Raw genomic sequence first — 25,724 nt, 5'->3', positions numbered from 1 at the left:
GGACCTGAAAGGAGTCGGCACCGGAGAAGGCAGAGGATAAAGAGCGTGGGAGGCCGAGGACAGCGGACCTGAAAGGAGTCAGCACTGGAGAAGGCAGAGAATAAAGAGCGCGGGAGGCGAGGACAGCAGACCTGAAAGGAGTCGGCACTGGAGAAGGCAGAGGATAGAGAGCGCGGGAGGCCGAGGACAGCGGACCTGAAAGGAGTCGGCACTGGAGAAGGCAGAGGATAAAGAGCGCGGGAGGCCGAGGACAGCGGACATGCGAGGTGTCGGCACCGGAGAAGGCCGAGGATAAAGAGCGCGGGAGGCCGAGGACAGCGGGCCTGCGAGGTGTCGGGACCGGAGAAGGCAGAGGATAAAGAGCGCGGGAGGCCGAGGACAGCGGACCTGAAAGGAGTCGGCACCGGAGAAGGCAGAGGATAGAGAGCGCGGGAGGCCGAGGACAGCGGACCTGAAAGGAGTCGGCAGTCCCGGAGAAGGCAGAGGATAGAGAGCGCGGGAGGCCGAGGACAGCGGACCTGAAAGGAGTCGGCACCGGAGAAGGCAGAGAATAGAGAGCGCGGGAGGCCGAGGACAGCGGACCTGAAAGGAGTCGGTAGTCCCGGAGAAGGCAGAGGATAAAGAGCGCGGGAGGCCGAGGACAGCGGGCCTGAAAGGAGTCGGGAGCCCCGGAGAAGGCAGAGGATAGAGAGCGCGGGAGGCCGAGGACAGCGGACCTGAAAGGAGTCGGTAGTCCCGGAGAAGGCCGAGGATAAAGAGCGCGGGAGGCCGAGGACAGCAGACCTGAAAGGAGTCGGCACTGGAGAAGGCAGAGGATAGAGTGTGCGGGAGGCCGAGGACAGCGGACCTGAGAGGAGTCGGCACTGGAGAAGGCATATACAAATCCGCCGAATTGCAAAACAGCAAAGGCAAGGAGTGACGTCACAGGACTGCAGGTAGGTGATTGGTGAGTGAGTATTAGCGTTTTATTCTCTCTAACTTAACTAGATAAACTAACTAATATAACTATAAATAATCGTGTGAATAAAGACATAACTAAGAGAGCGAGAGAAGCGCCTGGAGAGAAAGGTAGGCCCAACTGTAAGTTTCTGTAAGTTAGCTGATAGTCAAATAAATAGAGGCATGGCAGGGCACCTCAGTCCTGCAGAATGCACATCCTGTGCCATGTGGGAACTCCAGGACACTTCCTGTGTCCTCGACAACCACGTGTGCAGGAAGTGTCGTCAGCTGGAGGAGCTCGAGCTCCGGGTTTCGAAGGTTGAGCAGCACCTGACGTCACTGCGGTGCCTCCGAGAGGCTGAGAGCTTCGTGGACAGCACGTTTCAGGAGGTGGTCACCCCGCAGCGTGAGAGTGTGCAGGCAGAGAGGGAATGGGTGACCGTCAGACAGAAGAGGAGGACCAGGCAGGTAGTGCAGGAGTCCCCTGAGTGCATCTCACTCTCCAACCAGTATTCAGTACTGAGTACTGGTGAGGGCGATGGTTCCTCAGGGGAGTGCAGCCAGAGTCAAGTCCACGGCCCCACAGGTGGCTCAGCTGTATGGTGGTGGGTGGGGGGAAGAGGACGATCGGGGAGGCAATAGTTGTAGGGGATTCGACAGTTAGGGGAACAGACAGGCGTTTCTGTGGCCACAGACGTGATTCCAGGTGTCACTGAGCGGCTGCAGAACATTCTGAGGGGGGAGGGTGAACAGCGAGAGGTCGTGGTCCATATCGGTACCAACGATATAGGCAGAAAAAGGGATGAGGTCCTGCAGGTAGATTTTAGGGAGTTAGGAAAGAGATTAAAAAATCAGGACCTCAAAAGGTAGTAATCTCTGGATTACTCCCTGTGCCACGAGCTAGTGAGTATAGAAATAGGAGGATAGAGCAGGTGAATGCGTGGCTGGAGAGATGGTGCAGGCAGGAGGGCTTCAGATTCCTGGGACATCGGGACTGGTTCTGGGGGAGGTGGGCCGGACGGGTTGCACCTCGACAGGGCCGGAACCAATGTCATCGCACAGGGGTTTGCTCGTGCCTTAGAGAGAGTGCAGAAAAGATTGACGAGAATGATTCCAGGGATGAGGGACTTCAGTTACGTCGACAGACTAGAGAAGCTGGGGTTGTTCTCTTTAGAGCAGAGAAGGTTGAGAGGAGATTTGATAGAGGTGTTCAAAATCATGAGGGGGAGAGAGAGAAACTGTGCAATTGGTGGAACGGTCCAGAATCAGAGGACACAGATTCAAGGTGATTGGCATAAGAACCAAAGGCAACATGAGGAAAAACTTTTTTACGCAGCGAGTGGTCAGGATCTGGAATGCACTGCCTGAGAGGACGGTGGAGGCAGATCCAATCGTGGCTTTCAAGAGGGAATTGGATAAGTATCTGAAAGAAAAAAAATTGCAGGGCTACGGGGAAAGGGCGGGGGAGTGGGACTAGCTGAAGTGCTCTAGCAGAGAGCCAGCACGGGCTCGACGGGCCGAATGGCCTCCCTCTGTGCTGTAACCATTCTATGATGCTAGATTGTTGTTGGGTAAGGGGTATTAAGGGTTAGGGAATCAAGGCAGGTAGATGGAGTTGAGGTACAGATCAGCCATGATCTAAGTGAATTGCAGAATAGGTTTGAGGGGCTGAATGGCCTCCTCCTGTTCCTTGGTTCCATGGGTGCTGGAAGCTCTGGGACCTCACCCAACGTGACGTCTTCACGCCCAGGTCCCAGCGGTTCATATCGGCGGGATACTCAACTTCTGGGTATGTTGCAACTGGCCCTGGCCTCAAACAGACACTTTTGATCATAAATGGGAATCCGGGCTTACTTATCCCTCCCTCTACCTAATCTGAGGAACTTTGATTAAGAGTAGCATTCCCCAACCTCGGCCCAAAGTGACATCGGCTAACTCGCCACACACCAGGTATCCATCCTGGGACTTTTTGGTCGGTGTGGATCAGGAACATTTCTCCGACAGGCCATTAAAAGTAATACCTCCCGTTTACACAGTGCCTTTCATGACCTCAGGATGTCCCAAAGCACTCGACAATGAATGAAGTACTTTTGAAGTGTCGTCCCTTTTGTAATGTAGGAAACGCAGCAGCAAATTTGCGCACAGCAAGATCCCACAAACAGTAATGTGATAATGACCAGATCTCCTGTTTTTTAGTGATGGTGCTTGAGGGATCAATATTGGCCAGGATACCTGCTCTTCTTTGAAATAGCGCCCGGGGATCTTTTACGTCCACCCGAGAGGGTAGACGGGGCCTTGGTTTAAGGTCTCATCAGAAAGACACCTCCGACAGTGCAGCGCTCCCTCAGTACTGCCCATCGACAGTGCGGCGCTCCCTCAGTACTGCCCCTCCGACAGTGCAGCGCTCCCTCAGTACTGCCCCTCCAACAGTGCAGCACTCCCTCAGTACTGCCCATCGACAGTGCGGCGCTCCCTCAGTACTGCCCATCGACAGTGCGGCGCTCCCTCAGTACTGCCCCTCCGACAGTGCAGCGCTCCCTCAGTACTGCCCTTCCGACAGTGCGGCACTCCCTCAGTACTGCCCCTCTGACAGTGCAGTGCTCCCTCAGTTCTGCCCCTCCGACAGTGCGGCGCTCCCTCAGTACTGCCCCTCCGACAGTGCGGCGCTCCCTCAGTACTGCCCCTCCGACAGTGCGGCGCTCCCTCAGTACTGCCCCTCCGACAGTGCGGCGCTCCCTCAGTACTGCCCTTCCGACAGTGCAGCGCTCCCTCAGTACTGCCCCTCCGACAGTGCCGCGCTCCCTCAGTACTGCCCCTCCGACAGTGCCGCGCTCCCTCAGTACGCCCCTCCGACAGTGCGGCGCTCCCTCAGTACTGCCCCTCCGACAGTGCAGCGCACCCTCAGTACTGCCCCTCCGACAGTGCGGCACTCCCTCAGTACTGCCCCTCCGACAGTGCCATGCTCCCTCAGTACTGCCCCTCCGACAGTGCCATGCTCCCTCAGTACTGCCCCTCCGACAGTGCCGTGCTCCCTCAGTACTGCCCCTCCGACAGTGCGGCGTTCCCTCAGTACCGCCCCTCCGACAGTGCGGCGCTCCCTCAGTACTGCCCCTCCGACAGTGCGGCGCTCCCTCAGTACTGCCCCTCCGACAGTGCGGCGCTCCCTCAGTACTGCCCCTCCGACAGTGCGGCGCTCCCTCAGTACTGCCCCTCCGACAGTGCGGCGCTCCCTCAGCACTGCGCTGGAGTGTCAGCCTTGATTTTATGTTCAAGTCTCTGGAGTGGGCCTGAACGCACAACCTTCGGACTCAGAGGCGACAGTGTGCCATGACTACATTACAAACAAGAGCAAGGTGTTGGGCGATGACGAAAAAAGCAATCTTACATAATACTTCCAACTCAATATTAATAGGCCTTGAACTGGAACTCCTACTCAATACCTCCTGTGCATTTTGCAACTTTAAGGATGAAAAAAATGCTGCTTCAAGACTCGCAATGGATTCTGTTAACCTCAACATACCTGTCGGCTGCTCGCAAGGTTAACAGCGCCACAATTACCTTTGCTTCAGCTGGCTCAGATGCTCCTGACTGGCCTCCTTCTCGGCGCCTTTCTGTGGCAAAGAATCGCTGTGGGGAATCAAAGGGCACAGTTACAACCAGCTGCTATTTGGCACGGAGCGAGAGACAAGAGAGAGATGCAGTATCAGGAACGCTGACTGCCAGGACGGTACGGGCCGAAGAGCAGGGAGGAACAGCCACAAGACAATGACGTCCCAAAGCACCGAGCACGGGGTTCGGAGGTCTCCACATGTGGTGAATTTGTTGGCTCTGCTCTTGGCAGGCAGCGATTGGAGGCCGGGAACATCTGGGTTGGCGGCAGACAGTAGGAGATAGGTCAACCCTTAACCTTTGCTTCACTACTGGGCCAGCGGTAGCGGCAGAGGCCTCAATGCCTGCTCAGCCAGAAGACAGCAAGAAAAAGGGACAGTGGACAATTTTTCTGAATAAAATGCCAACAGAAGAACTGGAAGGATACCTTGTCACAACAGAGAATTTTAGCAAACATAGAAACATAGAAGATAGGAGCAGGAGTCGGCCATTCGGCCCCTCGAGCCTGCTCCGCCATTCAATGCGATCATGGCTGATCATCCAAACTTAGTACCCTGTCCCTGCCTTCTCCCCATATCCCTTGATCCCTTTAGCCTTAAGAAATATATCCAACTCCTTCTTGAATATATTTAATGAATTGGCCTCTACTGCCTTCTGTGGTAGAGAATTCCACAGGTTCACCACTCTCTGGGTGAAGAAATTCCTCCACATCTCAGTCCTAAATGGCTTACCCCTTATCCTTAGACTGTGACCCCTGGTTCTGGACTCCCCCGCCATTGGGAACATCCTTCCTGCATCTAGTCTGTCCAGTCCTGTTAGAATTTTATAAGTTTCAATGAGATCCCCTCTCATTCTTCTAAACTCTAGCGAATACAAGCCCAATCGACCCAATCTCTCCTCATACGTCATTCCTGCCATCCCAGGTATCAGCCTGGTGAATCTTTGCTGCACTCCCTCCATGGCAAGAACATCCTTCCTCCATGCCTTTGTTACCTCTAGACTTGACTATTCCAACACACTCCTGGCTGGCCTCCCACATTCCACCCTACGTAAACCTGCGGTCCTCCAAAACTCGGCTGCCCGTGTCCCGTTCGCCCATCACCCGAGCTCGCTGACCTACATTGGCTCCCGGTTAAGCAGCACCTCGATTATCAAAATTCTAAACCTTGTTTTCAAATCCCTCCAGGGCCTCGCCACTTCCTATCTCTGTAGTCTCCTTCAGCCCCCCACCCCCTGAAATATCTGCGCTCCTCTAATTCTGCCCTTTTGATCATCCCGGATTAGAATCGCTCAACCTTTGGTGGCCGTGCCTTCTGTTGTCTGGGCCCTAAGCTCTGGAATTCCCTCCCTAAACCTCTCCACCTCTCTTTCCTCCTTTAAGACGCTCCTTAAAACCTACCTCTTTGACCAATCTTTTGGTCACCTGCCCTAATTTATCCTTATGTGGATCGGTGTCAAATTTGTTATCTTAAAATACTCCTGTGCAGCACCTTGGGACGTTTTACTACGTTAAAGGCGCTATATTAATACAAGTTGTTGTTCCCCTTAAATGCATCTCTGCTATTCCCCTCAACCACTCCCTGTGGTAGCGAGTTCCACTTCTCACCACTCTCTGGGTAAAGAAGTTTCTCCTGAATTCCCGATTGGATTTATTAGTGACTGTCTCATCTTCATGGCTCCTAGTTCTGGGCTCGCCCACAAGTGGAAACATCTTCTCTACGTCTGCCCTATCAAACCCTTTCATAATCTTAAAGACCTCTATCAGGTCATCCCTCAGCAACGTTCCCTCTGAGCTGCGCAGCCACACAGCCTGGGGCCGGCTGTTTAAACGTTAAATTTCACGCATGCGCGAAACTGTGAATTAAAAAATTAGGGGGAAGCATTGCCCCTCAGTCTTCTCTTTGCTAGAGAAAAGAGCCCCAGCCTGTTCAGTCTTTCCTGATCGGTATAACCTCTCAGTTCTGGTATCTGGAGTACAGCGTACAGTTTTGGTCTCCATATTTAAGAAAGGATATACTGGCATTGGAGGCAGTTCAGAGACGATTCACGAGGTTGATTCCTGGGATGAAGGGGTTGATGTATGACGAAAGGTTGAGCAGGTTGGGCCTATACTCATTGGAGTTTAGAAGAATGAGAGGTGATCTTATTGAAACATATAATATTCTGAGGGGGCTTGACAGGGTGGATGTTTCCCCTAGTGGGGGTATCTAGAAGTAGGGGGGCATAGTTTCAGAATAAGGGGTCGCCTATTTAAGACGGAGATGAGGAGGAATTTCTTCTCTCAGAGGGTCGTGAATCTTTGGAATTCTCTTCCCCAGAGAGCTGTGGAGGCGGAGTCAGTGAATATATTCAAGGCAGAGATCGACAGATATTGGAACTACAAGAGAGTCGAGGGGTGTGGGGAGAGAGCGGGCAAGTGGTGTTGAGGCCAAGATTGGATCAGCCATGAGCTTATTGAATGGCGGAGCAGGCTCGAGGGGCCGATGGGCTCCTGTTTCTTATGTTCTTAGCATTCTAGTCAATATTTTTTGGCTCCTTCTCCGGTGGTTCTATGTCCTTTTTATCATATGGAGACCAGAACTGTGCACAATCTCCAAAAAGCGAGCTTCTAACCACCACCCCTTGGCATTACCATCATCGAATCCCCCACCATCAACATCCTGGGGGTCACCTTTGACCAGAAACTGAACTGGACCAGCCACATAAATACTGTGGCTACAAGAGCAGGTCAGAGGCTGGGTATTCTGCGGCGAGTGTCTCACCGCCTGACTCCCCAAAGCCTTTCCACCATCTACAAGGCACAAGTAAGGAGTGTGATGGAATACTCTCCACTTGCCTGGATGAGTGCAGCTCCAACAACACTCAAGAAGCTCGACACCATCCAGGACAAAGCAGCCCGTTTGATTGGCACCCCATCCACCACCTTAAACATTCACTCCCTCCACCACCGGCGCACCGTGGCTGCAGTGTGGACCATCTACAAGATGCACTGCAGCAACTCGCCAAGGCTTCTGTACCCCCAGTTCTCTCTGTTCCTGTACCCCAATTAGACACTTATGTTAAAACTGACAAATTAACACATTCCATTCCAGGAATGTGGTCAGCATCAAACACTCCCATGTCAGACACAGTGCTGGTTGAATGCAGCTTAAAGCTCCCTGCTTAAGCATCTTAGATGCATCTTAGTTGCAGAGTAAAGCTCTCTTCGCTTCCTCCTGATAATGGAGTGGTTTGTTGGGCCACTTAAGAGTCAACCAAAGTGCTGTGGGGCTGGAGTCAGGTATAGGCCCAGACCGGGGGCAAGGACGGCAGGTTTTGACGAAAATCTGACAGGTTCATTGAATCGCAGAATGATACAGCACAGAGGGAGGCCATTCAGCCCATTGTGCCTGTGCCGGCTCTCTGAAAGAGCAATCCAATTAGTCCCATTCCTCCTGTTCGTTCCCCATAGCCCTGCAAATTTCTCCTTTTCAAGTATTTATCCAATTCCCTTTTGAAAGTTACTATTGAATCTGCTTCCAGCGCCCTTTCAGGCAGCGCGTTCCAGATCACAACAACTCGCTGCGTAACATTTTTTCTCCTCATGTCGCCTCAGGTCCTTTTGCCAATCACCTTAAATCTGTTGTCCTCTGGTTACCGACCCTCCTGCCACTGGAAACCGTTTCTCCTCATTTGCTCGATCGAAACCCTGCAGGATTCACGGTCACCTTGAGAACAGTTTTCTGAACTGAGTTCAAAATTCTCAAACTGCCAGAGATTATGGGGTTGGTTTTCCTGGAGCCGTCAGGTGGGGTTTCAGGCGTGTGTGGTGGGGTGGGGGGGGGGGGGGGGGAAATCCCGAAATCAGGGATCCCGACACCATCCCGCCCAAAACCCGCCTCCACGTAAGTTTCACAGGAGGCGGGTGCCCGCCCCGCACTGGGACCCGCTGACCCGGGGCGGGAAGGGATTAGTGCCAATTAACTGCCTGTTAACAGGTAGTTAACGGGCAGTTTTTAGCCTAATCCCTATTTTGAGGGGTGTTGTGTGGGATTCCCGACGGCTCCAAACCACGCCAGGTTAGTGAGGCGGGCCGTCGGGTTGAAGGACTTGGAGGGGTCGCGATGTCGGTGTTCAGGTGAGTGATGGGTGCATGAGTGCAAAGGTAAGTGTGTTTGGTGTGTGTAAAGAAGTTTAAATTACCTGTACTTACCTTTACAGCCTTTCTTCCTCTAGGCTGCGGGAGTCCATCACTCAGCCGGCACTGAAAGCCGAACGGCTGCGATCTGTCAAAAGTGACAGCCTTCAGCTTTCAGTGCCGGTGAGAGTTCTGAGTCTGTGTAGAAGGACTCAGGTTAGAAGTCAGACTGTCAGTGTTTGAGAGCTTCAAACAGCTGTGAAACACTGATATTTCATCTGTCAAGACCTCTTGACAGGTGAAATTTCAGTCTGTGACGTCACCTGTTGCCGGGTGGCCATTACTTGGCCTGCTGAGCCCGCTGGGCGGGCTTAACAAGGTCAATCAAGGGAAAATCGTGTGGATTGGCCAGACGTCGATGGAGGCGGGACTAAAACCCGAAAGTTGTAGTCCCGCCTCCTTCCCGACAGCTTAAGGAAAATCTACCCCGATCAGTCCAGGCCACTCAACTATGAGTCCAGTAACACTACTGTGCCCTCTATCTGGGACTTCTTGATGGGCCAGCGTGGAGAGTGCTTTACTTTGCATTTAGTCTACATTGTAGCTGACTTGGGATTGTTTGATGGGGCAAGTGCAGAGGGAACTTTACTCTGGGTCCAGCTCTGCCTCACCTGGGTGTGCTTCTTGTTGACACTGGGTGTCTGAAATAGAAAGTGTTTCATTACGTAGAATTACATAGAATGTACAGCATAGAAAGGTTGGGTGATTGGGCAGATGCAGTATAATGCGGATAAATGTGAGGTTATCTACTTTGGTGGCAAAAACAGGAAGGCAGATTATTCTCTGAACGGCAATAGATTGGGAGAAGGGGAAGTGCAACGAGACCTGGGTGTCCTTGTGCACCAGTCGCTGAAGGTAAGCATGCAGGTGCAGCAGGTGGTTAAGAAGGCAAATGGTATGTTGGCCTTCGTAGCGAGAGAATTCGAGTACAGGAGCAAGGATGTCTTGCTGCAGTTGTACAGGGCCTTGGTGAGACCACACCTTGAGTATTGTGTGCAGTTTTGGTTGCCTTATCTAAGGAAGGATGTTCCTGCCATGGAGAGAGTGCAGCGAAGATTCTGGGATGGTAGGAATGACGTATGAGGAGAGATTGGGTTGATTGGGCTTATACTCGCTGGAGTTTAGAAGAATGAGTGGGGATCTCATTGAAACTTATAAAATTCTAACAGGGCTAGACAGACTAGATGCAGGAAGGATGTTCCCGATGGCGGGGGAGTCCAGAACCAGGGGTCACAGTCTAAGGATAAGGGGTAAGCCATTTAGGACTGAGATGAGGAGGAATTTCTTCACCCAGAGAGTGGTGAACCTGTGGAATTCTCTACCACAGAAGGCAGTTGAGGCCAATTTATTAAATATATTCAAGAAGGAGTTAGATATAATTCTTAAGGCTAAAGGGATCAAGGGATATGGGGAGAAAGCAGGGGGCCGGGTACTGAATTTGGATGATCAGCCATGATCTCATTGAATGGTGGAGCAGGCTTGAGGGGCCGAATGGCCGACTCCTGCTCCTATCTTCTATGTTTCTATGAAACAGGACATTTGGCCCAACTTGTCTATGCCAGTGTTCATGCTCCACACGAGCTTCCTCGCACCCTTCTTCATCTCTCCCATCAGTATAACCTTCTATTCCTTTCTCCCTCATGTGTTTATCTAGATTCCCCTTAAATGCTTCTATACTATTCGCTTCAACCGCTCCCTGTGGCAGCGAGTTCCACATGCTCACCACTCTCTGGGTAAAGAAGCTTCTCCTGAACTCCCGATTGGATTTTTCAGTGGCTAACTTACATTTACAGCCCCTAGTTCTTGGTCTCTCCCCACAAGTGGAAACATCTTCTCTACGTCTACCTTATCAAAGCCTTTTATAATCTTAAAGACCTCTATCCGGTCACCACTCAGCCTCGCTTTCCTCGAGGAATGAGCCCCAACCTGTTCAAGATCCTTAGTACTGATACCATCCTTGTAAATCTTTTTTTGCACCTTCTCTAGTCCCTCTGAGATCCTGTTTATAATATGGAGACCAGAAGTGTGCGCAGTTCCCCAGCACCAACAGCTCTCTGCTCGCTACAAATCAAAGCCATAATGAAACATGCTGCGGTCAAAGCACATTGGGAACTACGAGCACATACTACATAGCAATGTCGATCGCGGCAGTGAAGTAGTCTCTGGTACTGTGGGGTAATGGCTTCCATCGCGCAGCCTTCGCAAGGGACACCTTCACCTTCTTCGGTTTGGGATCTGCGCAAAAAACATTTTGAAAAGAACATGTGTTATTCCAGTACGATAGCAAAATGCTGCGGACGCTGGGAATCCGAAATAACAACCAGTTCTGACGAAAGGTCATCGACCTGAAACGTTGATTCTGTTTCTCTCTCCGCGGATGCTGCCCTGGCCTGCTGAGTTTTTCCAGCGTTTTCTGTTGTTATATGTGTTATTCCAGAATGTTCTGGGCTGTCATGTAACAGGCTGACGGGGGGGGGGGGGGGGGGGGGCGGGAGTCAGTATCTGTTGCTTCTGAATTAGGCAACAAGAGCAGGTCAGAGGCTGGGTATTCTGTGGCGAGTGTCTCACCTCCTGACTCCCCAAAGCCTTTCCACCATCTACAAGGCACAAGTCAGGAGTGTGATGGAATACTCTCCACTTGCCTGGATGAGTGCAGCTCCAACAACACTCAAGAAGCTCGACACCATTCAGGATAAAGCAGCCCGCTTGATTGGCGCCCCATCCACCACCTTAAACATTCACTCCCTCCACCACCTTAAACATTCACTCCCTCCGTGTACCATCTACAAGATGCACTGCAGCAACTCGCCAAGGCTTCTTCGGCAGCACCTCCCAAACCCGCGACCACGCCCACATCCCATAAAAAAAACAAGATGCAGAGAAGTGCTCACTTATCTGACTGGTAGCTCCTGCTGTTTTTCTTTGCTTTTTGGCAGGCGGTTCACTCTGTAGACAGGAGAGACACATTAATGAGTGGGACTGATTAAGGCTGAAGTGAATTTAAGGCCGTTACTTTACTGAGGGATTCATGAGACACCCCCCCCCACCCAAGATTTAGTTCTTCCTGCTATTTATGCTCAATCTATATAAACACTAGTTCAGCCTCAGCTGGAGTATTGTGTCAAATTCTGAGCACTTTAGGAAGGGTGTGAAGGCCCCAGAGAGGGTGCAGAGGAGATTTACTCGAATGGTTCCAGGGATGAGGGATTACAGTTACGTGGAGAGACTGGAGAAGCTGGGGTCGTTCTCCTTAGAGCTGAGAAGGCCAAAAGGACATCTGTTTACAATCACGAAGGGTTTAGATAGAGTAGATAAAGAGAACCTGTTTGCAATGACTGAAGGCTCGATGACCAGAGGGCACAGATTTAAGGTAATTGGCAAAAGAACCAGAGGCGACATGAGGAAAAACCTTTTTTACGCGACGAGTGGTTAGGATGTGGAATGCGCTGCTTGATAGGGCGGTGGAAACAGATTCAATAGCAGCCTTCAAAAGGGAACTGGAGAAGAAATTGCAGGATATGGGGAAAGAGCAGGGAAGTGGGACTAACTGGATTGGTCTCCGAAAGAGCTGGCGCACTCGATGGGCCGAATGGCCTCCTTCTGCGCTCTACTATTCTACGATTCTATTTTCCATCTCCCTCTGCTGGCTGACCCGTGTTGCAGTGCGGTTCCATGGGCAGTGGTCACAATCAGGGAAGCTACTTCATGTGTAAGGCTGGACTGTTAGTTAAGAACAACTTGCACTGTTAAAACACCTTCAACGTAACAAAACATACGTCTCCAGAAATATGTTTCAATGAAATTGTGGCCGATCTGTACCCGAACTAAATTGGCTCTATAATCCTCAATACCCTTGTCTAGCAAAAAACGATCGATCTCAGCTTTAAAATGATTAATTGAGCTAGCGTCTAGTGGTTTTGTGAGGGAGTGCTCCACATTTCTGCCACCCTTGACGTGAAGAAGTGTTTCCTAACTTCTCTCCCGAATGGCCTGGCTCTGATTTACATCCCCCTCGGGGATGTAACTGGTAGAATAGATAAGGGAGAACCAGTGGATGTGGTGTGTTTGGACTTACATAAGGCTTTCGATAAGGTCCCGCATAAGAGATTAGCGTGTAAAGTTAAAGCACATGGGATTGGAGGCAAGGTACGGACTTGGATAGAGAACTGGTTGGCAGACAGGAAGCAAAGAGTTGGAATAAACGGGTCTTTCTCCGAGTGGCAGGCAGTGACTAGTGGGGTACCGCAGGGCTCGGTCCTTGGACCCCAGGTATTCACATTATATATTAATGATCTAGACGAGGGAACTAGATGTAATATCTCCAAGTTTGCAGCCGACACAAAGCTGGGTGGGTGTGTGTGCTATGAGGAGGATGCCGAGAAACTCCAGTATGATTTAGACAGGTTGGGTGATTGGGCAGATGCATGGCAGATGCAATATAATGTGGATAAATGCGAGGTTATCCACTTTGGTGGCAAAAACAGGAAGGCAGATTATTATCTGAATGGCAATAGATTGGGAGAAGGGGAAGTGCAACGAGACCTGGGTGTCCTTGTGCACCAGTCGCTGAAGGTAAGCATGCAGGTGCAGCAGGCAGTTAAGAAGGTAAATGGTATGTTGGCCTTCATAGCGAGAGGATTCGAGTACAGGAGCAAGGATGTCTTGCTGTAGTCGTACAGGGCCTTGGTGAGACCACATCTTGAGTATTGTGTGCAGTTTTGGTCGCCTTATCTGAGGAAGGATGTTCTTGCCATGGAGGGAGTGCAGCAAAGATTCACCAGACTGATACCTGGGATGGCAGGAATGACGTATGAGGAGAGATTGGGTCGATTAGGCTTATATTCGCTGGAGTTTAGAAGAATGAGAGGGGATCTCATTGAAACTTATAAAATTCTAACAGGACTAGACAGACTAGATGCAGGAAGGATGTTCCCGATGGCGGGGGATTCCGGAACCAGGGGTCACAGTCTAAGGATAAGGGGTAAGCCATTTAGGACAGAGATGAGGAGGAATTTCTTCACCCAGAGAGTGGTGAACCTGTGGAATTCTCTACCACAGAAGGCAGTTGAGGCCAATTCATTAAATATATTCAAGAAGGAGTGAGATATATTTCTTAAGGCTGAAGGGATCAAGGGATATGGGGAGAAGGCAGGGACAGGGTACTGAATTTGGATGATCAGCTATGATCTCATTAAATGGCAGAGCGGGCTCGAGGGGCCGAATGGCCGACTCCTGCTCCTATCTTCTATGTTTCTATGTTTGTCCTAGATTCCCCCGCCAGCGGAAAAAGTTTCTCAGCATCTACCCTATCAATTCCTTACAAAATCCAATAACTTCAATCTAATCACCCCTGAACCTTCTATATTCCAGGGAATACAAGCCTAGTTTATGTCATCTCTCCTCCTAATTTAATTCTTGGAGCCCTGGCAACATTAGCTGAAGGCTGTGCTACCAAAGGTCGAGCAGAAGAAACGACAAGCACAGGAGTGGAGAGTCGGAAGAGCTGAGGGAGCATGTTGGCAGGGAGGGGCAAGGCTACGGAGGGACTTGTAAAAGAAGGGGGAGAAATTCGGCATCGCCCTGTTTGGGGCGCAATTATCGGCCGGGCGCAAAGTTTAGCGCCTACCGCTAATTATCGCCTCCGACTGCAAACTTGGCCTCTATCGCCCCTGGAGGTGATTGGAGCGCCGAGGAGTGAGGCGCTACCTCAGAGCGCTGGCGAAGCTCAGGTGGTGTCAGTCAGCAATGGAACACAGACACACTAGCGCCGGCCAGTTCTTAAAGGGGAGGGTCGATCTTGCTCTCCATCCACACCCTGCTCATACCAGCCTTGAATCTGGGCCTGGAGAGACCTGTACATCAAATCTGCTGGAAAGAACAATGGAGAGGCCCAGGGAAAGAGCTCAGAGTGCAGCCCCCACAGTCTCTTCTAAATCGATGCAAGGAAGGTCAAATCAAAATGAACCTGCAAAGTGTTGCTCAGAACCCAAAACTCCTTCACACAGCGTTGAATCTCTCCAGAAGCCTCTCTCTCTCTCAGAATGCGTGGTGCAAAAATGTCGCCAACAAAAAAAGGCAGGAAGCGGCCGCCTTTAAATAGCGCTCCCCCAGTCCCATCCTGACTGCAAAACGCTCCCCTCTACCTGTCATTGCTAGCGGCAGGCGGTAAGGCAGGGGGCGGCACTCAATATCCGGTCCGGGGCGCTAGTGGAGCGTTGCGCGCTCGACTGACGTCACGATCTGCCGGCGCAGGCGATCGTGGCGGTAGTGTTTAGCGCCGCCGCAAAATGTCTGGTCAATTCCGCGAGCGGCGCAAACATTGCCACGCCCGGGCGCCAATTGCTTTGCGTGCTAACGGGAGGCGCTAATCAACCGAATTTTTCCCCCTAAGGATTTTGTAATCAATGCATTGGGAGATAGCAGCCAGTGGAGGTTGGTGAGAGGAGAGCTACTTTGTGGGGTAATAGAAGCCTTCCCCTCGTTCCTTCCCATCTCTGTAACCTCTTCCAGCCCTACAACCCTCCAAAATCTCGGGTCTCCTCCAATTCTGGCCTTTGCGCATCCCTGATTTTCTTGGCTCCACCATTGGCGGCCGTGCCTTCAGCTGCCGAGCCCCAAAGCTCTGGAATTCCCTCCCAAAACCTCTCCGCCTCTCTCTCCTCCTTTAAGATCCTCCTTAAAACCTACCTCTTTGACCAAGCTTTTGGTCACCTGTCCTGATATCTCATGTGGCTCGGTGTCAAACTTTGACTGATTAACGCTCCTGTGAAGCGCCTTGGGACGTTTTACTACATTAAAGGCGCTATATAAATGCAAGTTGCTGTTGTTGTAGAATGCGGGCAGCAGAGATTTGGACAAGTTGCAATTGGGCAAAGGGTGAAACTCGGAAGGCTTGCAAGCGGAGTGCTGGAGTGAGCAAGTCTGGAGGTGGCCAAGGCATGGTTAAGGCCTTCAGGTGCAGTAGGGCAAGAAGACAGAGGTAGGTGGTGTTGTGGGAATAGGTGGCTTAGGGGTATTTAGAACGTGGAGTTTGATACTGTGGGAAGAAAGCAGGTCCAAGAGATTCAAACAGGAGGTGATGGGTGAGGTGGGCACGGAGCTGGTGGCAGCCACGTGCTCGAGAGTCTGGAGCGAATGGGAGGTTGGAGATTCGGACGGTAGTTGGATCATGCGTGGTCTTTGAGAAGAAGGCGGTTGACGTTAGTCTTGGAAGAAAGGTGCCAAAAAGAGATCCATTGATGACGTGCGCAACCGTTGGGCTAAGGAGTTGTTACCTGTGTCGGTAGGGGAGCCGAGGTGGCTTTCTTGGGCGTGAGGAGAGGAAAGTGCAGCAAAGTTTTGAACGTCCGGTGACCCTCGGATTTGGAGACACGGAGATGGGAATTGTACCGTGACAATGATGGGGATGGGGGCGGGGGGGGGCTACCATGAGGGACTTGAAAGGGACAAGGGCATCAAAGGAAGAAGCATTGGGCAATTCAGCAGGTCAAATGCAGAAGCTGTGCTGATGCAGGTGGAGGACCAGGGAAAAGAAAGTTAGAAATTTGAGGCGCTATTGGAAAGGGAGCTGGGAATGGTTTCTTCTCGGGAAGGAGGGTGGCCTTAAGAGAAGTTTGAAGCAGGAATGATGTGGATGTTCAGGGAAACAGGAAGTGATCAGAGATGGCTTTGTCAAAGATTGAAACTTTGGAGGTGGCAAGGCCTCGCGAGATTGTGATGGGGGTGGGTGGGAGGCTAAGGTTGAGGGAGGACCGTACTGGGGCAAAGCAAAATCAGAGCAGAGGGGACTTGGGGAAGATAGGTGAAGCTTGGGGGGAGGGGAGAAAATCACAGCTGACCCCAATCCTGTCGTCATGCTACATGTACATATCCACACTTTCCAACAGGGGTCGCTGGATAGCCAACAAGAGCTAGAATCTATCCGATGCATACACCCGTTTTAACCCATGGGCTCCAGTCGCTGAAGGTAAGCATGCAGGTGCAGCAGGCGGTTAAGAAGGCAAATGGTATGTTGGCCTTCATTGCGAGTACAGGAGCAAGGATGTCTTGCTGCAGTTGTACAGGGCCTTGGTGAGACCACACCTTGAGTATTGTGTGTAGTTTTGGTAGCCTTATCTGAGGAAGGAGGTTCTTGCCATGGAGGGAGTGCAGCGAAGATTCACCAGACTGATACCTGGGATGGCAGGAATGACATATAAGGAGAAATTGGGCTTATACTCGCTGGAGTTTAGAAGAATGAGAGGGGATCTCATTGAAACGTATAAAATTCTAACAGGACTAGACAGACTAGATGCACGAAGGATGTTCCCGATGGTCGGGGAGTCCAGAACCAGGGGTCACAGTCTAAGGATAAGGGGTAAGCCATTTAGGACTGAGATGAGGAGGAATTTCTTCACCCAGAGAGTGGTGAACCTGTGGAATTCTCTACCACAGAAGGCAGTAGAGGCCAATTCATTAAATATATTCAAGAAGAAGGAGTTAGATATATTTCTTAAGGCTAAAGGGATCAAGGGATATGGGGAGAAGGCAGGGACAGGGTACTGAATTTGGATGATCAGCCATGATCTCATTGAATGGCGGAGCTGGCTCGAGGGGCCGAATGGCCTACTCCTGCTCCTATCTTCTATGTTTCTATGTAGCATTACTACTGGGATCAGTAACTCAGCACAGGCAGGTGATAGAAGCCGAGACTTTCTTGGTCTGTACAACTCATATGCCCACTTCCTTAAACAGGGGAGAGAGCAGAGTGATTAACTACATACGTATAAAACTGCAGCTGGTTTCAAAGTGTGGCGCAGTGGCACCTGACTACCGACTACCCACATACTTACTGCAGGGTGTAGGTTAGGTTACTTATCTTGCTGGTTTCCTCATTTCATCTGTGCTGCTGTGGGGAGCAGCTGAACAACGGCCAAACCATAAGGGAAAATTGGAGGGACATTCAGCATTTCCCAATCTCCGTCCCCTCCCACACATTCTCTCCTCATTTCCCAAGCTCCATCCCTGCTGCTACATTCTTTATTTTCCAATCTACGTCCCTCTCGATTCTCACGTGCTCTTTCTCTCGGTTACATTCCGTACCTCTCCGTGTCCCGTTTCAACATTCTTTTCCTTTGCTGCCCTTGTTGATGTGGTCTCTGACGGTTTCTTCCTTGGCTTCATCATCTTGGCTTTCGGGGTGCCTTTTTTGGCTGGCTTTCCTGGCTGCTATTGATTCTTGGATTTTTTATTCTTTTTAGTTCCTGAATAAACAGAATTTGGAAGAAGGTGAAGCACATCATTTGCCTCCGTGCGTTTTAACTTTTTTTTTTTTACACGCACAGCTGAGCCCCACCCTGACTTCAACAAACATTTGCACGCGTGCACTTTTCCGGCAGGCGACACGTCGAGAACAGGAGCATAGCGGTTATGTTACTGGGCGAGTAATCCAGAGTTCGTCAGTTCTGACGAAGGGTCATCAATCCGAAACGTTAACTCTGGTTTCTCTCTCCACAGATGCTGCCTGACCTGCTGAGTATTTCCAGCTTTTTCTGTTTCTATTTCAGATTTCCAGCATCCACAGTATTTTGCTTTTGCATTAGTAATCCAGAGGCCTGGACTAATGATCCAGGGACATAAATTCAAATTCCACCATGAATTTAAATTCAGTTAATTAAATAAATCTAGAATTTAAGAAAACTAGCATCAGCAACGGTTACCATGTAAATATCGGACTGTCGTAAAATCCCATCTGGTTCACTGATGCCCTTTAAAGAAGGAAATCTGCCGCCCTTATCTGAGGAAGGATGTTCTTGCCATGGAGGGAGTGCAGCGAAGATTCACCAGGTTGATACCTGGGATGGCAGGAATGACGTATGAGGAGAGATTGGGTCGATTGGGCTTATACTCGCTGGAGTTTAGAAGAATGAGAGGGGATCGCATTGAAATTTATATAAAATTCTGACAGGACTGGACAGACTAGATGCAGGAAGGATGTTCCCGATGGTGGGGGAGTCCAGAACCAGGGGTCACAGTCTAAGGATAAGGGGTAAGCCATTTAGGACTGAGATGAGGAGGAATTTCTTCAGCCAGAGAGTGGTGAACCTGTGGAATTCTCTACCACAGAAGGCAGTAGAGGCCAATACATTAAATATATTCAAGAAGGAGTTGGATATATTTCTTAAGGCTAAAGGGATCAATGGATATGGGGAGAAAGCAGGGACAGGGTACTGAGTTTGGATGATCAGCCATGATCGCATTGAATGGCGGAGCAGGCTCAAGGGGCCGAATGGCCTACTCCTGCTCCTATCGTCTATGTTTAACTGGGCAGGTAAGGGTCAAACAAAGCATTTCAATTAAGACAATACAAAATATACCTGTGATGTTCAGTTGAACGCTTTTTTGTGTTGAAATTGTTTTTTCTGAAACTTCTATGGTAAATGAGATAGAAACAGGCTCCAAACAGTTCCCAGATGATATGGTCGATTTAAGCCTTAATTGGCATCAAATTGACAAAAAACTACAAGGTGGGTGCGGTGGGAAAAACTTCAATGACTTTGCCCTACACAGTCTTCTTCCTCCCTCCATCCTCACGGTGTTGATATCAAGACTCCCTGCACTGCTTCCTGCTCCGATGCATTTATTATCCCCTGGATCTCAAAACTATAGAACTCTCTGTCCTTTAGTGTTTCCTTCCTCCTACTTCTATATCAACTCCACTTGTCGCCCTATTAATAATAATAATAATAATCAACTTTTATTGTCATTGTTAGTGCACAAGTGCAGTACAACGAAATGTAGGCTTGCGGCTCCCGAGAGTGTACATTTAGATTAAGACATTTAAACATTCAACATACATTTGGCTTGTAATACATTAACATAAACATAACCATAATAAAGTGCATTGGCAGATGTGCAGGCTTTAGAGTTTATTTGTGGAGTTCAGTAGGATGACAGCCCTGGGAAAGAAGCTGTTCCTAAATCTGGTCGTACGGGTGCGAATGCATCTGTAGCGTCTCCCAGATGGTAGGAGGGCGAACAGACTGTGGCTGGGGTGGGTAGGGTCTTTGATGATGGACCGTGACCTCCGTAAACAGCGTTTCTGGTATATGTGCTCTATGGTCGGTAGCCGGGTGCCGGTAATGCGTTGGGCAGTTTTGACTACCCGCTGCAGGGCTTTCCGGTCATAGTAGCTACAGCTGCCATACCATACTGTGATACAGTTCGTCAGGATGCTCTCTATTGTGCAGCGGTAAAAGTTAGAGAGGATCAGGGGTGACAGGTTACATCCCTTCAGCCTCCTTAGGAAATATAGGCGCTGCTGGGCCTTCTTCACCAGAGAGGAGGTATTGAGGGACCAGGAGAGGTCTTCTGTGATGTGGACTCCGAGGAACATCCCTTGATTCCGACTGCCCAAGAATCTATCGATCTCGGTCTTGAATATACCCAATGACTGAGCATCCCGAGCCCTCTGGGGTAGAGAATTCCAAAGATTCACAAAGCTCACAAATAAAGACATTTCTCCTCATCTCAGTCCTAAATGGCAGACCCCTTATCCTGAGACTGTGCCCCCTAGTTCTGGACACTCCAGCCAGGGGAAACAAACTCTCAGCATCTACTCTATCGAGCCTTCTAAGAATGTTATACATTTCAATGAGATCATCTCTCATTCTTCTAAACTCTATGGAATATAGGCCGAGTCTACTCACTCTCTTCTCATAGGACAGTCCCCCCCATCCCAGGAATCAGTCTAGTGAACCTTTGTTGCACTGCCTCTAAGGCAACTACATCCTTCCTTAGGTATGGAGACCAAAACTGCACACAGTATGCCAGGTGTGGTCTCACCAAAGCCTGACATAATTGCAGCAAGACTTCCTTACTCTTATATTCCAATCCTCTTGCAATAAAGGTTAACATACCATTTGCCTACTTAATCTCTTGAATTCAGAAGAATGAGAGGTGATCTCATTGAAGCATACAAAATTATTACAGGGTTTGATAGAGTGGATGCTGGGAGAATGTTTCCCTTGGCTGGGGAGTCTAGAACCAGGGGCCACAGCCTCAGGATAAAGGGTCGGTCATTCAGGACTGAGATGAGGAGACATTTCTTCACAGAGGGTGGTGAATCTTTGGAATTCTCTATCCCAGAGGGCTGTGGAGGCTCAGTCATTGGGTATATTCCAAACAGAAGTCGATAGATTTCTGACTAGTAAAGGCATCAAGGGATATGGCGATAGGGCCGGTGAATGGAGTTGATACAGAAGATCAGCCATGATCTCATTGAATGGCGGAGCAGGCTCGAGGGGACGAATGGCCGACTCCTGCTCCTATTGTTTATGTTCTTAATTGCTTGCTGTACCTGTACATTAACTTTGTGATTTATATACACAAGGACACCCGCACGACCAGATTTAGGAACAGCTTCTTTCCCAGGGCTGTCATCCTACTGAACTCTGCCAATAAACTCTAAAGCCTGCACATCTGTCAATGCACTTTATTATGTTTATGTTACAAGCCAAATGTATGTTAAATGTCTTAATCTAAATGTACACTCTCGGGAGCCGCAAGCTTACATTTCGTTGTACTGCACTTGTGCACTAACAATGACAATAAAGTTGATTATTATCCCTCTGAATACCAACATTTCCCAATCTCTCGCCTTTTAAAAAATATTCTGCTTTTCTATTCTTCCTACCAAAATGGATCATTTCACACTTCCCCACATTATATTCCATCTGCCACCTTCTTGCCCAATCAGTCTATATCCCTTTGCAGCCTCTTTGCGTCCTCCCACCTAGCTTTGTATTGTCTGCGAACTTGGATATAAATAAAAGCTTGCCATCATTTAACCACTGCTTTGGGATTTATTTCTCTCTTTAACCTTGGAGGTGTCCTGTACCATTTGTGATTTAGCGTGGCATAAAATGCCAAAAATAGCAAGGTAGTTGGAACTCACCCACTCAAAAGGTCAGGCTTCATAGGCCATCAGCCCCTCCAGCCCGTTCTGCCATCAGATCAGATTGTTACTAATCTGTATCCGAACGCTATCTACCCGCTTTGGTTCCGTTACCTTTAATAACTTTGCCTAACAAAAATCTATCAATCTTATCCTTTTTTTCTACCTAATAATAATCACAGAAACTATTAAATATTGACTTGTATTCACCTTTTAGACACTTGGATTCCACAGATTTCAAAGTAGTTATCAGCAATGTGTCAATGTTCTAAGGCATAGGGTCTCTTGGCCACACAACACTCTCGCGACGAGGGTCTCTTGGCAAAGACACGTTATCGGGTACAGGGTCTTCTCCCTCCGCTGCGTTGTGAACAGGATCGCTCTGGGGCAAAGGGTCTCGTGGCCACACAACACTCTCGCGACGAGGGTCTCTTGGCAAAGACACGTTATCGGGTACAGGGTCTTCTCCCTCCGCTGCGTTGCGAACAGGATCGCTCTGGGGCAAAGGGTCTCGTGGCCACACAACACTCTCGCGACGAGGGTCTCTTGGCAAAGCTGCGTTGTCAGGTGCAGGGTCTGCACCCGCCACTGTGTTAGGAACAGGATCCCTCTGCAACTCTATGCTCTGGGGCAAAGGGTCTCGTGGCCACACAACACTCTCACACCGAGGATCCCTGGGCAATGCTGTGTAATTGGGGACACGGTCCCTCTGTATCACGACGTTTGGGGGAAAAGGGTCTCTTGGCCAAACAACACTCTCATGCCGAGGATCCCTGGGCAATGCCACGTTATCCACGGCACGACCCCTCTGTAACAGTGCGTTCAGGGGTAGAAGATCTCTCGGCCACACAACGCTCGCACGCCGAGGCTCTCTTGGCAATGCTACGTTATTAGGATTAGAATCAGAATCAGGATCCCTCTCCCTCTGTAACAGTGCGTTCAGGAGTAGAAGATCTCTCGGCCACACGACACTCTCACGTGGAGGTTCCCTGGGCAATGCTACGTTTTGAAGAACACGGTCCCTCTGTAACACTGCGTTTGGGGGCAGAAGATCTCTCGGCCACACGACACTCTCACGTGGAGGTTCTCGGGGTAAAGCTCTATTATCGGGAACAGGGTCTCTCTGCCGCACTGCACCTCGTGACCAATTAAAACGCTCACGTTGACGGTCACTGGGAAACGCTATTTTGAGATCACAGTCTGAATTAACGTTAAATAAAGGTAAGTTGTTATTATCTGGATCAGGGTCTCCTTGGTTGTTGTTGTTGTTGTTGGCATTATCGTCATCGAGGCCTCTCTGCAGTATCACGTTCTGAAGTGCAGCGTCCTGCGGCCCAATAATATTTGCGTAATAAGCCTCGCTCGGAAATGGATCAGCAGGATCAAGATCCCTCTGCAGCAATGCGGGTGAAGGCACAGTGCTTTGTGTCCAAATAACACGCTCAGACTGCTGTTCTCTGGGCAAAGGTCTATTCGCAGGCTCAAAGTCTCTCTGCAACACAATATTCCGTGGGACAATGTCTTCTGACCAAACAGCACTCTCACGCCAATGCACTCCTGGATTAGTCAGATCACGATTGTCAGGTTCAAAATCTCTCTGCAACACTATGTTCTGAGGCACAGCGCTTTGTGGCCAAACAATATATTCACACTGATGTTCTCTCTGCAGCACTATGTTATTGGGAACAGGACATCTACATGTATTCTGGCATATAGGCTCTCTTTGCAATACAATACTACCAGGCCGAGATACCCTTGGTAGAGTTACATTAGTGGACGCATTAGTATAACGCCATGGATAACTCCGTAAACTCCTGACCTGCCTCCGAGCTTCTCTTGGTAATGCAACACGGTTATTCAAAGGACCGCTCCCCAAAACATTGATATCAGGCTCAGGGTATCTCCGCAATGGACGGACCTCTCGGCGAGGGTATCGCCGTGGCGCAAACTTCTCATTTCTTGGCACTCTTGAGCGTAACCCAGTTTGGTTCCCAGACTTTGGTGGCCACAACATGCGCTGGTTCCAATTCGAAAGTTGAAAAGAAGTCCCTGCACCAAGATTGTTTTGGTTACGTGATACTCTTGTGCGGACGTTTAAAGGGCCACAAAATGCTTTTGCAGCAAGGCTCTTTCTAACACGTAGTGTTTTTCTACTAACACCCTTAATTTTCCGCTGGCATGATGCTCGACCAGCTGGGGATGGTCTCTGATGAACTGCACTCAAGGCAACGGTCCTTTTCTGACAGGGCGCTCTTGCACTGACAGATTGTCGATTATTCTTTGCTCTCGGCTGGGCGGTCTGTCGTCGACACGTTGCTCTCAAATGGACATTTGGTTGAGGTCGTGATGCACGCTCACGAATTCGCCGACATGATAACTTCCAGGAACCAGTACTCCCTCGATGAGATGCTTTTGTAGGAACTGTCTTTCTGCTTCGTGCTCCTGTACAAGCAGCCTTCCGTCTAGTAGTTGCTCTTGTAGGAGCAGCCCTTCGCTTGATAGGCGTTCTTCTACGAGCAGGTGCTCTTCTACGAGCAGACTTTCGCCGACGAGATGCTCTTGCACAACCAGTCGGTTGTCGACGGCGGTATCTTGCCCTTGCAGCTGGCCGCCGATAGGTGGCTTTTGCACGGGCAGCCCTTTGTGGACGCGATGGTCTGCCGGCTCGCTGGCACGAACTTTTTGCGGAAACCTTTGGCCGGCGTCTTCCCTTAGCGCCACATGGCGCTCTTGCGCCCGTGGTCCGTCGCCTGTGCGCCACTCTGACGCTGAAGGCCTCAGTCACACTTCTCGCCAATCGCATACACCACCTCTGCAGGAGGAGGAGGAAGGGGGGTCTCCCATTCACCGGGCTGTTGGGAGGAAGTTGGTTACATCGCTCACTCTGGGTCTCGGCCCCAAGCAACACGTCTCTCAATTGTTCGACCCTCTCCTCGGCGGTCTCTCGGTCACGTTAACTCGCTTGGAGGCAGTTTCTCGGTTATGCTACTTCCTTGGTCTCCTGTAGACTCTCTCTGAAAGTGGGGGTGGTGGGGGGAAATGCTTACCTGTCAGGGAACACTCTTAAATCTTTCTTAAACTGCTGAGGGGGGGAGAGGGGCGAAGTCTCAGGTTACGTTACTACTTCTCAGCATCTTTGACGTCAACTTTGGGCTCCCGTTGACCGTGGTCTTGGCCCCTGGTCGCACGATTCTTGCCGAGGAGATGGTGGTGGGGGTTTTTGGGGGGGGGGGGGGATGCGGATTCTCCCTGTCGGTTAACAATCTGTGGCGGCGGAGGGGATGGAGTTGAGGGAGGGGTGGAGGGGAAGGGTTAAAAAAAAATCTTCCAGTCGCATGCCATTATCTCTCCGTCACACGGCGACCGCGGAAGGGCGCGTTCCCTCCGTCACAGCAGCATCGTCCCCGGGAGGGGGCGGGCGGGCAGTGGTCTTCCAGTCATGCAATCCTTTCCCTCATCCGTCCTTCTTCCTCAATAAAACACCTCAGGATTTCTTTTTTGTTTTGTTTTTTTCTTCTTAAAACAAAAAAAACTGCTGTTCCTTCTCCACCCTCACAAGAGAAAAACCAAACCACACACAGACAAAACACAACCTTCCTCACAAGACAACCAGCATTACAATGAGCCCAAACTCGAATGAACAGATTTTAATTCGAGGGACGAACGGTCGCTTCCAACCGTCGTCAAAACCGCCCGTTGGCGCGAGAGCGCAGGGCGCAGGCGCGGAAAGGGGGCGGGGCCGGTCAGAGCGCGCATGCGGACTGCAAGGGGGCGGGGCTACAGGAGCGCTGGGCGTAGGCGCGAAAGGAGTGAGCAGGGAGAGCGCGCATGCGGACTGCAAGGGGGCGGGCTACAGGAGCGCTGGGCGCAGGCGCGAAAGGAGTGGGAGGGAGGGGAGAGCGCGCAAGCGGACTGCAAGGGGGGCGGGAGGGCTCTGCGCACGCGCGGCAAGGCGGGGCGGCAGCGAGCGAGCTCGGCGCAAAGGGGCGGATTGAAAAGGTAAAAAAGGGGGCGGGGCTACAGGAGAGGGTGGGCTGTGCGCAGGCGCGCGAAGGGGGGGGAATT

At 50.5% G+C, this 25,724-nt stretch overlaps 1 protein-coding gene across 3 annotated transcripts in view; it reads right to left on the bottom strand.

Moving 5' to 3' along the window:
- cenpq (centromere protein Q) overlaps nt 1–25,724 on the bottom strand; it is a 72,769-nt gene that overhangs the window by 26,840 nt on the left and 20,205 nt on the right. Inside the window, exons 1-5 of one of the 3 annotated variants that reach the window (XM_085975865.1) lie at nt 21,870–24,696; nt 17,807–17,967; nt 11,617–11,671; nt 10,852–10,960; nt 4,498–4,566 (exon numbers count right to left, since the gene is read on the bottom strand). In XM_085975865.1, the coding sequence (XP_085831991.1) occupies nt 4,498–4,566; nt 10,852–10,960; nt 11,617–11,671; nt 17,807–17,890 (317 nt within the window). In that variant the 5' untranslated portion in view covers nt 17,891–17,967; nt 21,870–24,696. Of the gene's footprint in view, nt 1–4,497; nt 4,567–10,851; nt 10,961–11,616; nt 11,672–17,806; nt 17,968–19,080; nt 19,135–21,869; nt 25,344–25,724 lie in introns of those variants that run through there. The other 2 variants (XM_085975864.1, XR_015075032.1) reach the window with 2 other exon arrangements.

The sequence above is a fragment of the Somniosus microcephalus genome, unplaced genomic scaffold, assembly GCF_052327205.1.
Source record: "Somniosus microcephalus isolate GS21.2 unplaced genomic scaffold, FLI_Smic_1.0 unresolved_chr2, whole genome shotgun sequence".
Taxonomy (NCBI): Eukaryota; Metazoa; Chordata; class Chondrichthyes; order Squaliformes; family Somniosidae; genus Somniosus; species Somniosus microcephalus.
The sequence above is the reverse complement of the archived record's forward strand: the minus strand, read 5'-3'. Positions and strand labels throughout refer to the sequence as shown.